Genomic DNA, 13,380 nt, shown 5'->3' on the forward strand with positions numbered 1-13,380 from the left:
CACAGGCCAAATGGCATCTGATTTTATGTGTACACTTGATCTTCTACCACAAAATTTGTCTTTAATTTATCCTTTTTTGCTATAGTGATTTGGTTATAACCGCATGATTTGTCCATGAATGTATATATTTCGTGTTTTGCTACTTTCTTGAGTATGTTGCGTGAAGGGGATTGGAAATGGGTCTTTGATTGTTACTTCATTTAGGCACTGGAAATCTACGCATGTTCAAATCTGGTTTGCTTGTTTTTTCAATGAGATTACAATGGGTGTCACCCACTCACTCGTTTGTACTTTGAAAATAATTCCAATCTCTAGCATCTTGGTAATTTCCCCTTGTACTTTTGATGCGTAGTTCTTATTCATTTAGTATGACCTTCTTAGTACTAGTCTTGCACTTGGTACTAAAGGTATTTTGTCAACACATAATTCTAGGGGTAGTCCCTTTAAATCCTCGTATGCCCATGGAAATACATCCTTGTATTCAGGTAATATTTTAAATGTAGCTCCTTTCAGTACTGTGTCCCAATCATCTCCCACTAATATCACTTTGGGGTCTTTTTCTTCGCCCAAGTTTATTTTTTCTATGTTGGGTTCTTTGTATTTCACTTCCCCGTTCTTCTCAAATTGGTGAGTAAGTTTGTTGTCTACCCTGGCCATCCCCTCCTTATATTCCTTGTACCTTGTCTGGTACATGTCCTGATTTTCCTCCATTTTTGCATCCTCCAACATATGGCAACTTCGTTGAAAGTTGAAACATCTTGTAATACTCCATTTGCTAATGGAATAATCCTTTAAGAGAAGCAATTTCATCCTTTAGAGTAGCTACCCAACCTTAACACCCCTTCCTCATCTAGTTCCTTCTCAACATCTTCACCATACTCTCCTTCCAATTCTGAGTCAGATGCGAGCTGTTGGCCCACTATTTGGCTTTGCAAATCAGTGGTGTATATTTTCCCTTTACTTCTAATGGATAGGGTGTTCTTCCATTTCTGGTTGGCTTTTGTTGTGACCAACCATTCTCTACCAAGTAGAGGATCATACCCTTCTTTTCCAAGGTGATGACTACAAAGTCTAGGAAGAATTGTTGTGTTCCCACCGTTACTTTTTGAGCTACGAGCATGCCAAGTGGTTATATGCCTTGTTGGTTTGCTCCCACTAGATGGGTTTTCCAAGTGCTTTCCATGTCTCGTCAAGGAGTATATTGTTTCCCTACCCTCCATCGAGAATAGTGTTAGTAAATTAATGGCCCATAATCTCCATTTCTACTATGACAGGGGTCCTTCTATTCCGATGGTGAATAACATTGGCTCTGGGATTGGCGGTTCCCTTCGTGGAGTATTTCTTCTCAAATTCTCTCCATGAGCTTGTCCTCCTTGGCTGGTAATATTTCCTTTCGTCCCATAAATTGTTATCCTTCGTTGGGGTAATGTTTCTAGGAGGTTGGCCACCCTTACCGGTACAGTGGCCTACAACATTTGCTTTATTATATTAGCTTCTGATGCCAAGCGTATTTTGTCTCCTGGTTTTGTCTTTGTTCCTCTTCTATTGCCATCTGTGCCTCCTTCAATCTTTCCTTTTTCGTTCGGGGATCTAGGTACAAAGCTTCTTTTATTGTAGTCTAGTAATGGTCATTATTTCCTCTTCTGACTTTGTTACTTCCAACGTGTTTACTACTTTTTCCTTCAAGCAATTGACATCTTCTTAGTTCCCCGACCCACACCACTGACACAACATGCTTCCGCCACTTTTTTGGGTTTGGCATTCATTGACGAAGTGCCCCCATTCATTGCACCTCCTACATTGTATCATTGGGTTGTTCTTTGGATCATACTAAATGCGACTTTGTGGTGTATTGTTATTGCTTCCACGTCTATTATTTCGATATCTCCTAGGGAGGCATTGGAAGTTGTGGTTCTTGGTGGCATAGTAGGTGGGGTGGCCTATTTAGTGGTTAGGAGTTCTTGCATGCTCCTCACCTGACAGATGTCACAAAATCATCTTTTGGGACAGTTGGCTCTTGTGTGCCCTACACTCCGGCATGTCATATACCATATTTCTTTGCTTTCCTTGGTTTCTTTTTCCTCCCCCATCTCCTTCATCATCCACATCATATCCTTGCTGAGTGCTTGAATTGCTCGGGAGTCTCCCTCACTGTCCTCATCGCTACAGACATTACTAATTCTCTTTTTGTTCCTTGACGTTTTGTTTTCACTTTCGATGTTTATTACTTGATCACATCTCCTTATATGTGGAGGGGCGCACCATCTTCATTTTCCTCTATTTTGAGGGAGTTAACCCTTCTATGAACCACCTTTTTTTCAATTCATCTGTTGGTTTACGTAGTAACTTACCTATTAGCTCCTTCAACTTTTGATGGTATACCCAAACTTTCTCATTCTTGCCTCGACGGTTGTATATCTCTGCTATTACTTCACCACCATCCTACAATAATTTGAATTCTGCCTCAAGGGCTTTCTTTAGGTTGTTCCATGTTGCCTTTTGGGTGGTTGGAAGGGTGGTATGCCAGTTGATGGCTATGCCTCATAGGGTGGCCAAAAAAACTTTTAACTAGTAGTCCTCGTCTTCTTGTCCAATCGCTTTCCAAATGGTCACATGTTTTACAACCCTCTCAGTAAACCGAACGAAAAAATTTGTCTGGTGAACCATTGTACCCAAGGTCTCTACAATGTTTTCCACCAACCATTGTATAGCACGTGAGCCGGGGATGAGAGCACCCTCAAACACTACGAATATCCTGCTAATTTGGACTTTCAAGTAAATACTCCATGAATGACTCAATGCAATAGAAATTATATGTGGAGGTGTCAACGAACTCCCCAACAATCCACAATTGATTTGTTCGAAATTGTGGCATTGCCAACTACCGAATGCTATTAGCTATATGAGATGAAACAACATACTTGCTCTCGACATAATTTCCATAAGAGGACATCCCCATATCAAGTGATATCCTACCCATGTGAGGGAGTAGAGTAAGGAATCGACCAACAACCCTCTAAAGAATCCAACACTTCCATGCTAACTACTGGAGAACCTAGCACAATAGGAATCACTTTGGAGTCCTCCATCGATGCCCTCGTCTCCTTTGTGACTAATGCACTTATATCCCGGACGAATGTAAGTGCCTCATCATCGCATCCATCCTCCTTACCCGTGGAAGTAAACTCACCACTAACCACCACTATTTGAAGCTGAATTGAATCTGTGGTTGGTGTGTATTGATCATGCTCTAATCTGAATTGGATCTGTGGTTGGTGTGGACTGAACATGCTCTAATCTGAATTGGATCTGTGGTTGGTGTGTACCGAACATGCTCCAACTCCATGATCACCTAATCTAACTGTGCTGTGACTCCTAGAGAGCTAACTGTGTATATTGAAGAGAGTCCATAGTCACCTCAAGCTCATGGGTGAGCCCAACCACCTCCTTAATAATGTCTCATAATGGGTGCTACCCTACTCCAAAAGGTAATCCTTGTTAGCAACTAGGTGTGAATAATTATGCTTCAAGATCTTGACAACCTCTCAAAGAGCATGAACCTCTGCTAGGGAAAGACTACTGTCAATGTGCTCATCTGACATAGGAGCACCCCAACCAGATGTGACAAACATCTGACAATCAACATCATAATGCTCAAGAGTTGAAGAGATTTCACTGTCACTCACCTTCAGTTGACTGGTCACATGATGCCTTTGTAACCCCTGAATCCTATGCAAGTTCTCTGCCTCACTAACTGCATTGTGATAGGAGGTTGAATCTAAACTGCCCACCCCATGATTGCTAACATCATGGGCTCTCCCATCCTTGCATACATCAATAACTGAGGTACAACTAGTCGGTACCTCTACTAACTCCTCACTCGAAGAAGTGGAAACCCTCGTAGTATCGAACATCTCGCAAGTCTTAGCTTCTTCAATAGTAAGTCCCTGTAAACATTGATCCTGGGACCCTTCCAAAAATCCCTTGGAGTCACCACTTAACATTTGGCAAGGAATATCAGACCCACAACAACTCATAGCATCCTCAAATGAATCATCATGCGTGTCCATACCATCCGTATCGACAACTCTTGACTGAACATCCACTGCTATCACCTGACCCTGCATACACGAATCAATGTCATGCTGTGAATCAATAATGCTAGAGCCTAAACCAATATCTGCTCACTCCGCTGTAATACCTAGATCACTAATATCGCAACTGGGTGACTCCATACATGCATCGGTCCCACATGAGGAAGCCACTGCCTCATGAACTGAATTATCACTGTGATAGCTATCATATAAATCAGTGCTCACACTCTCCGCACAATCTCCAATAACAATTCCCTCCTCAAGAGAGTCTGAACAATTAGTGGTAACAATTGCCTCAACTGCACCCGCACTATTTGTAGCATCATCTTTGGGGTCCTCAAACTGCTGAAGCTCAATGCCACTGACCACCAGAGGCATGACACATCCATGTGTCCTTGAGTAGAGAGTCCATCATCATGACTACAGATAGGACTAGTGGGTACTGTACTAAATACGGGTTCCTTTGCATCCTGAATGCTTGTCTGTGAGCTCTCAAACCTTATTCCTTGCATCTTTGGTGCCAATCTACTAAAAATGGAAACCATGTATCTCGTTGCCCTATCTACTTTCACTGGGTTCGACAATCTCGTCTCCAATCTCCCATGATGAAGCTTAAATGTTTCCATACTCTCCCTCAAAGCATTTATTTTCTCACTATTTGGCACACTACTCCATCGGCTCCCGGAACTAGTAGTTCTCGTGTCTGCCCATAGCTAGAAAATGCGAGAGTGCTGATCACTCCAATGACAACAGAAGATCTGAAATAATAAATTTTTTCCTACTCCACAGGATGGCAGGAAATCGCTCTGATACCACTGTAATGACCCACCTGGTTATATCCTTGTTCTACACCAATTTCCTCTACTCATTCGTCAAACACTTGGCAAGCATACTCTGATACCAGCTAGTGCTACTGAATATATAGGTAAATTGCTCTAGTCTGAACTAACCAACAATTTATGTATTTCTAGATAGCAGTCATTTACATTTAATTCCAATTCATTTGCAAAACAATCTGCTATCAAAGTTATGATATCAGTTTAGTGATGAACAACCAAAAAAACAATTTCCTCTACCATTCGCTGTTTGCCCATAACACATTTACAAATTACATTTCATTTATTAAAATAGGGAACATAGAACCTGGAAATGATAAGCACGATAAATATTCAGCTTCTCTACACCCTGCGTACCTTACAGCCTTTACTGGTAGCAATCTTTAGCAGCCACGATAGTCAGAAAATTGTGTATTTTCTGCCCTCAATACTGATCACAGCCTCTATTAGCAGTTGCGTAAGCTCCAAACAAGTAACGTGGCCTCTTAAAAACAGCCTCTTAAAAACAGATCACAGGCCTCTAAAATTGTAATGCAGGCCTTCCTAGGGTAAATGCAGGCCTTCCTAAGATGAATGCAGGTCTTAATATGATTGAATGCAGACCTTGAATGCTGAACACAGGCTTTTAATTCTCATCACAGGCCCAACCAGTTCTCAAAGCGCTGCTAACATGTTAGACGGCAGCCTCCTAATGTGCAATTCGATTCCCTGATATGAACTCCCAGGACTTCAGGAAGTGTAGACGCCCAGCTATGCCAATCTCTCCCAATAAATAATGACCACAATTGCAACCGCAAATACTTTCAGCTTCAGAAATAAATTGGTGCCACCCTACCACAGTTGACACAGTTAATAGAAACTCAAAATTGATTCATAAAGCTTTAATTCCAATTCTACTATACCTCAGCAGTAGATTGGAGAAACAACTCAATCTGCAAAAACCTCAGATCAAACCCTTACTCCTCAGCAAGGGAGTGAAACTCACTAAGCATTAGAAACCCTCACAAAAGACCATCAAAAAGCAAATAGACAATTAGATGCTTTTCTCTCCAAATGGACTCATATTTATAACGCAATTGGATACTTAGCTTCTTCTTCACACTTTTCACTTAAGAAGCTTCATCTTCACAATTCCGTTTTATAACATTAATTAATATAAATATAATAATAAAGCATCATTAATTAACTAATAAATATGAACCCATCGATAAATAACTGCATCCAATGCAGGTGATGACCAACTACCAACGCCACCAGTTGCCTTTCTAAATATGGCAACTGCACAAAATAGGCCAACTTAAAATAGCAAGTCCATAACTGAGACCCCCAAATCTCCCTGCTAGCTCACAAGGGCTGTGATGATGAACTGGCCTAGCCAACTGCATTGACCTGCTAAAACTAGGGGCATTACATTACATTTTAAAAAAATATAAAATTTACCTAGTCCTTTTGCATGTGTCCTTAGGAAAGACATACTTCCTAGTGCTTGTTTATGGGCCTCAATTTCAGACATGATATTTCCTGTCAATTTGGACCTTCGTTCCATTACCTCTAGGATGATGTGGAAGCTTTCAAGAAATAGGAATGCTGGGTGGAGGAAATATGCACAAGCTTAAAGTGGCCTACGAAGTTGTCCTATCCAAAATCGGTTTATGATATCTCAAATAAGCTCATATTTTCTACCGTGTTTTGATGGAGATGTCTATAATGCTCCTTTGATTGGTCTATTTCCATGCAAATGTAGCCCATTCCTAATTTTTCTTTCTCCATTAACCTTGTGGAGGGGAGAAACCCAAAGCTCACTCACCTATAAAAGGTTAGATAGTTTGAAATCATAACTCCAGCAAAGAAAAATAAAATCTCTAAACAATAAAGAAGGAAAAGGAGAGAAGGTTAAATACATATATCATCAATCCCTTTTGTAGGATTTCAAAAATGGGTCTCATCAAATTTCAGACAACCACATTATCTTAATAGACATTTTTGCATAGGATGACACACTTAATTTCTTAGTAGCATTACTCCTTGTAGCAAAAACTTCAAGCTAATTTCATTAGCTTGAAAATCAAATGACGCAAAGTCAAGACCAACTCCTTGTTCTATGTGGTCTCTATTTTGAAGAGGGTACTTGGAATGTATTTACAATTATGTTGCCCATGCTCCACAACTAACATTATCCACTCCAGCAAGGACTCCACAATATGTGGGGGGTCTCACTCCATTAGTAATTTTCCTGTGAGAACATAATTTTTTACATTGTTTGTGATTACTTGCAGTACTTTTTCCTTACTCGCTGTAGAAATTATTCCACAACACCACATGAACAATCTGCATTATTAATCATCGGAGAATCAGTTGACTTAAATATTGTACCACCTAGGAAAGATGCAACAATATAATTTGCTGCTTTGTTGGCGAGAACATGTACTACATTTTCCTTCTTCACTTCCTTTAAAAGTTTTTCCATAACACAACAATAAAAATCTGCATTTTTAATCTTTCCTAAAGCATTGGTTGGCATAAAGAAGATTGTTCCACTCTAAAAGGTCAAAACACTGCGGTTCACTGCATTGCTGGGGACTATTGTACTCTATTTTCCTTCCCCCACTTCCTTTAAAAGTTATTTCGTAATGCTTTACTCCTATTCTAATATTCCCGAAAACATTGATTGACTTATTTGCTACTCAAGGAAGATAATACAAATTCAGCAGCATCATCTTTTTGTTTCTGAGTCTGTCAGGTGACATGCTAGCACAACCCATCAAGCTCTAGACAACCGGCCACTCATAAATAATTGACTATATATCAGACACCTTGCCTGTCAGAACTGGTCCCAGAGATCATCAAATAGGTCCATTGGATCTTTAACCTGCCACAGCAATTGTATCAATCAATTCTTGCCAATTAGTAGGAATTTTAGTAGATTATTTAACTGTTACTAAAAAGTAATGAGAAACTTGTTGAAGATTGTATAAAGATTTTTTTTTGAACGATCCAATTCAGATCATTGATAATCTGTCTTTTAATTGCAGATTTGAGGCCCACATGGAAATCCATGCTGGATCTGTTGACGAGGATGAAGATGAGCAGGGTATTGCCCATATGATTGAACATGTTGCTTTTCTTGGGAGTAAAAAACGTGAAAAGCTTCTAGGGACAGGAGCACGGTCAAATGCATATACGGATTTTCATCATACTGTTTTTCATGTCCATTCACCTTTCATGACTAAGGTTGGCTTCTTGTATAAATATAAATAAAAATCTATCATAATGAGACAAATACGTAGGTTAGAGACGTGGAATATTGTGCAGTCATTATTGTTCTACAAATGTTATTCTCTATATTCTTAACTATATGTATATCTTGTCATTAAATTTCTTGATACTATGTCTTATTTTGTAATCTAGTATTTTTATATTTTATCTTCCATCCTTTTGTCTTCATGTGTTTTTTCATTCTCCTCCTTTCAGTGCATCTGTTACATGTTAAAATCCGTCTTGGACAATATTTGGAAAATATATTTAATTATATCAGCGTCAATAATTTTCACTACAGGAGAATATTATATTTAAAAGTTGAATATGAGTAATATTCACATTGTTTATGTACATTTATTTGTTGTTAATTTAATTAGTTTATGTTTTTTAACATTTGTATTTATATGATTTAGGAGTAATCCTAGGTAGATGATGTTTTGTAGCACTCATGGCATCCATTTCTTAAGTCCGATGGCCCTTTGAGCCATAGTTTGCAAACTCTCCGAGTACTCTATGAGATGCCGAATACTTCTACTATATGCTGAGTACTCTCCATTTTTTGGCTGGGCGAGTTTTCCCAAGTTTAACTCTCGCTTGTTTATAGATGTGAAAAAACATGGGTAAAATTGTTGACACATATAAAATGCTGGTTAAATGTGTTTTTCACATCTTGTTCTTGCTTTAAAACCTTGCATTTTCTCTTTCAAAATGTCAATTTTTAGTTTGACACATTTTGTAATTGAATTTTACAAAAAAAAGTATATACCTTTTAGAGATTTTAATTTTTAGTACATTCTAAGTTGCCGAGTTTGTCCTGAGTTTCTGGGGAGATTTTCCCAAGTTTTTGCTGAGTTGAAAACTTTGCACTTGCTGAGTTCTATCTGAGTCCGAGTCTGCAAACTATGCTTTGAGCAACCTGATGAAATTTTTCTCTTGTGAGTAATTTTTCTCCATCTGAGAAAATAAATTTAACAAACATGATGATATATTCCTAACAAATTGCCCGTGTATATGGTAATTTGAAAAATTTAATGGTAAGTTATGGTCATCAAAAGGGTGAAATAGCAGAATATTTATTTCATTTTAAAACCTGATGCAGGACCATAACGGGCAAACACAATCGGCATCAACAAAAAAATAAATGTTTGAGTTTGATTTCTTTTTTGTCTCAGTGTGGGTTTCTTTCTCAGTGTTCTATTCAAATTTGTTTGTGGATGAGTTGAATGACAAGGATGAGTTGAATGACATTGTTGCCATTTCATTGACAAAATGTGATGATTGATTTTAAATTTTAATTCCAATTGTCCTTAGATACAAAAAGCTCTGGAGGAAATACAATAGCAATATAAATAAAAGCTTAAAGCAAACTGTCATATTTGCATGGTGGAGGTTAATGGTAAAGACTTAAGCCTGAAGCATCATGGCATACAAAAAGAAGATGTTGGAGCAGCAAAGAATGAAGAGCTGACCTTTGATTCTCTGCAATGAAGAAATTAATGTTGATTTACTTTAGATGAATAAGAAGGAATTAGGGAAAGTGGATATGTAGACGATAAAGAAGTAGCACACTGGCATTAGGGTTAGTGGAAGTGGTCAGTTAGCGGTGGATTGTATCCCACAAACAAGGAGAGAAAAGGAAGAATTCGTTGGAGGAGGAGCTTTGTAGATGGAAACAATTCCACATTGAGAGGAAAGAGTGCAGCGTAAAATTGTTGGAGAAGAGTGATGATTGTTCCGAGGAGGTGCTGGAAGAGAGGGAAGAATAATAATATTGAAGTTGTGTTACCAGTTCAGCGTCAGGGTTTCAGAGCAAATTGTTGGCAATCTGAAAGTGCGGGTCAACCATTCAACCTTATTTTTTTAAGCTATGTTCACTTTCTTATCTGATGTGTCTGAAGAAAAAGCTTCCCACACAAAAGACAATCGACATCAACAAAAAAATGTAGAGTTTGATTTCTTTTTATTTCAGTCTCAGTTTCTTTCTTGATGTTCTTTTTGAGGCATTTTGTGGTCGAGTTGAATGACATTGTTGTCATTTCAATGACAAATTGTCATGATTGATTTTAGTTCTATTTGTCATCGAAATACAATTAGCTCTAGAGGCTGTTAAGTTTGTAGCTTCAGTCGGATTGATTCGATCATGAGATACATTGATGATGGTAAATCATCATTTAGATAAATAATCATACACACACACACACACACACATATGGTTATTGATATTATTAATATATTATCTAATGATGATTAACCATAGAGACATGTTTCTTCATGAGACATGCCTCCTCTCATATTTATAATCTTCAAATCTACATTTGGAACACACCTATAACAATGGCAGTGTTATTACATTTGCAAAAAACGATCTTAGTTCTTCAACATGGTATCAGAGTGAGGTTGCAAATGTAAGAAAGATTAAAGACATGGAGGTCACAATGTTATGACTACCTGATCTGAGGAGAAACATTGGGATCAAAATTAAGAAACAAATTAGCATGGAAGAGAATAATCTGAAAACATCAAACTGTGAGGAGGAAAAATATATTCGGCAAATACAAATCTTCTCAGCATCAAACAACACACTCAGTCGGATACATGGAACAGGAAAAGAATCTTACATTGACATTCGAAATACTATAAGAGATGTAAATAAGGAACAGTCTCCTGACACGTCAAACATGATGGAGCTCTAAAATTTTGATAAAAATTTAGTCCTGAATGCAATGCCTAAGGGAGAATCTTCAGATCTTACCCACTACTTATATTCAAATAATATGTTTCAAGCTACTAAAAGCCATGATTAGGATTATGTGGAGAAGAAAGTTGGTTCATATATACTTTTCTTTTAGGGCTCTACAACTACAGCAGTGATTTATCACGAGGGAAATACATAAGTAGCTGTATTCAAAATACATGGATCGTATGTTTAAATCATAGAGATAACAAACATCAGCAAAGTATGGTCTCACATCGGCAACGACCAGCAAATATGCAATCTGAAGCAGATGAGTATTATTATTAATATACCTCATCCAACGAAGCATCAAGTATATATTTTGAAGACATTTGGAATATGTACAGGAGTGATGTATGTGTGAGCAAATATTTATTATCTAAAATACTTTAGCATGAAGCGGGCGGTCTATTCCAGTTAAAGGTTATTATTTGAGCAAATGCCAGACTTATATTCCAGTGTATAATCTTGAAACTTGGTTGTGAGGGTCAATATTTCAACCGCTGGTAGTTGGTAACAGTTGCTTGGTGTGAGCAATCTTGTGCAAGGTCTAGGATATACCCGAAGGTGGCAGAAAAATGCATTAAAGATCTGCATCAGAGAAGAACCGAAAGAGAAGTCATGCTTGATATATATTTCTTGGCAATTACAATATCCCTCAGATGGACTGTGAGCATATGCATGGCTAGCTTGATCTTAAGGTTTTTATTTCTCGGGATTTCTCTGGCCAAATATACACAAGTGAAATACAGTGTGATTCTGCACACCTGTAGATTGAAGATATGTCAGCCGTATACTTCATATGCAAGACGGAAAAGGAGTGTAACCTTTGTCACTCGACCGAGTGGAGGTTTGAAATAAAAGTGTATAAGAGTGTAATCTTCAGGAGCCTTATACCACAGCATGGCGATTGTTTGCAAGCATAAGGAAGACACATTCAGAAAATTATAATTTCATCAGAAGTTACAGATGATGGTAGGCATCATAAATGGGCAACTATAATCTCGGAGTCCTCTGCAGAAGATTGACATAATCAAAACGAGCATCTACAAAGATAACATATTGGTCCATCCTGACACAGGGAAGAATCTGAGTGAAGTGTAAATGAGATCTGAGAGATCCAGTTTCAATATTTTTGATCATGGAGATTACAGTGCCAATCTTTCACCAACCCGTTAGTAACTGTTTGATGATGCTTAATGTTTTTTTGCAGGTCTGGATGCATGGGAGATACGGAGACTTTCTTGTGGCAAGGATATTCATCCGAATAATGCTCAGCCTGTAAGAAATGATGCCAGTCTAGAAGAAATATGCGAGAGATTGCAGTTTTAATGGAAGATCGCAAAGCACCATGGGTTGACACACAGGATGGCGATAAAGGAGACTTCCATGCGGATTGATGTTTGGTAGATGAAAAAGTATTGCAGAAAAACACCCATGGGAATGAAAGATATCGCATCAAAAATTATAATCCACGGGAGAAATATAACTGCTGACTAAAATTCGAATCATATTAAAAATTAATTAAACATTGTTTAGTTTTAATGAAAGGATGTGATGTTTGGAGAGGTAACCAATACTGCTTGGTCCTCTATAAATATATGATATGAAAAATCAAACAGGTACCATTGATTCATTACAATTTTTTATTATTATCTGCATTCCTGAGGCATATAGATTATTGTAATTTCCTTGCTGGAAGAGATCGAATTTGAACTAAGCTCTTGGATGTTGAAATATTAAGCATACATTGCAATATTTTGTGAGATATAATCGTGTTGAGTGGAGCATATACATTTGAGTGTCCTTAAACACGAACTTCTCCACAGTATAATCAGTAAGAATTTCATTTGCTTTAGAAATACAAATATTTTATAGTTTGTCCTTTATGATCTATTTGTTTTCTACTATTAATTTATTTTTAGGATAAGTGGATTACATTATTTGTTGCTGTTCAAACCTGATAAATACAAATATTGTGAAATATTATAATTGTTTCCTTATTTGTATCTATTTTGTCCTTTTAAAGGTTAAAACATTATAGACTGGTTTTAATATGCATAAAATGAAATAATTTAACGCATCCCAATAATTGAATTGTTCATGGATTTATTATCATAGTATCATAAAGTTGCATGTGAAAACTTATAATATTGACTCTATCGCCCATTTCAATTTCAGCACTGATCTTTAAATTGCTCATTTTTCTCTATCTGTTTGCTGGCAATATTTTGATCTTTTCGTGTTAAGGGTTTAATATCTATTTTTTTAGTAATTCATTTTTAATTGTATTTCAGCACTCACAACTCTACTAAAGTAATCAAAATTCGAAGATTAATATTCACCATTCGCAATCCAGAAGTTTGCCTTAGAGTCTTACCATTTAAGGAGATTGTCTTTGCATTATATCTATTCGCTATAAAACGTCTTGGATCCAAGTTTTGTTGTCTAGGATTAG

At 37.5% G+C, this 13,380-nt stretch overlaps 1 protein-coding gene across 2 annotated transcripts in view; it reads left to right on the forward strand.

Annotated features, from left to right (window-relative positions):
- Window positions 1–13,380, forward strand: part of LOC149563845 (Insulinase (Peptidase family M16) family protein) — a 170,570-nt gene that overhangs the window by 22,559 nt on the left and 134,631 nt on the right. For both annotated transcript variants that reach the window (XR_016364117.1, XM_089826971.1), the window contains exon 4: window positions 7,963–8,161. Coding sequence is in view for 1 of the 2 variants with exons in the window: in XM_089826971.1 (XP_089683097.1) it covers window positions 7,963–8,161 (199 nt within the window). In the remaining variant the exon portion in view is untranslated. The remainder of the gene's footprint in view (window positions 1–7,962; window positions 8,162–13,380) is intronic.

Source organism: Cupressus sempervirens, chromosome 4 (assembly GCF_028749045.1).
Source record: "Cupressus sempervirens isolate cs-2001-9-10 chromosome 4, ASM2874904v1, whole genome shotgun sequence".
Lineage (NCBI taxonomy): Eukaryota > Viridiplantae > Streptophyta > Pinopsida > Cupressales > Cupressaceae > Cupressus > Cupressus sempervirens.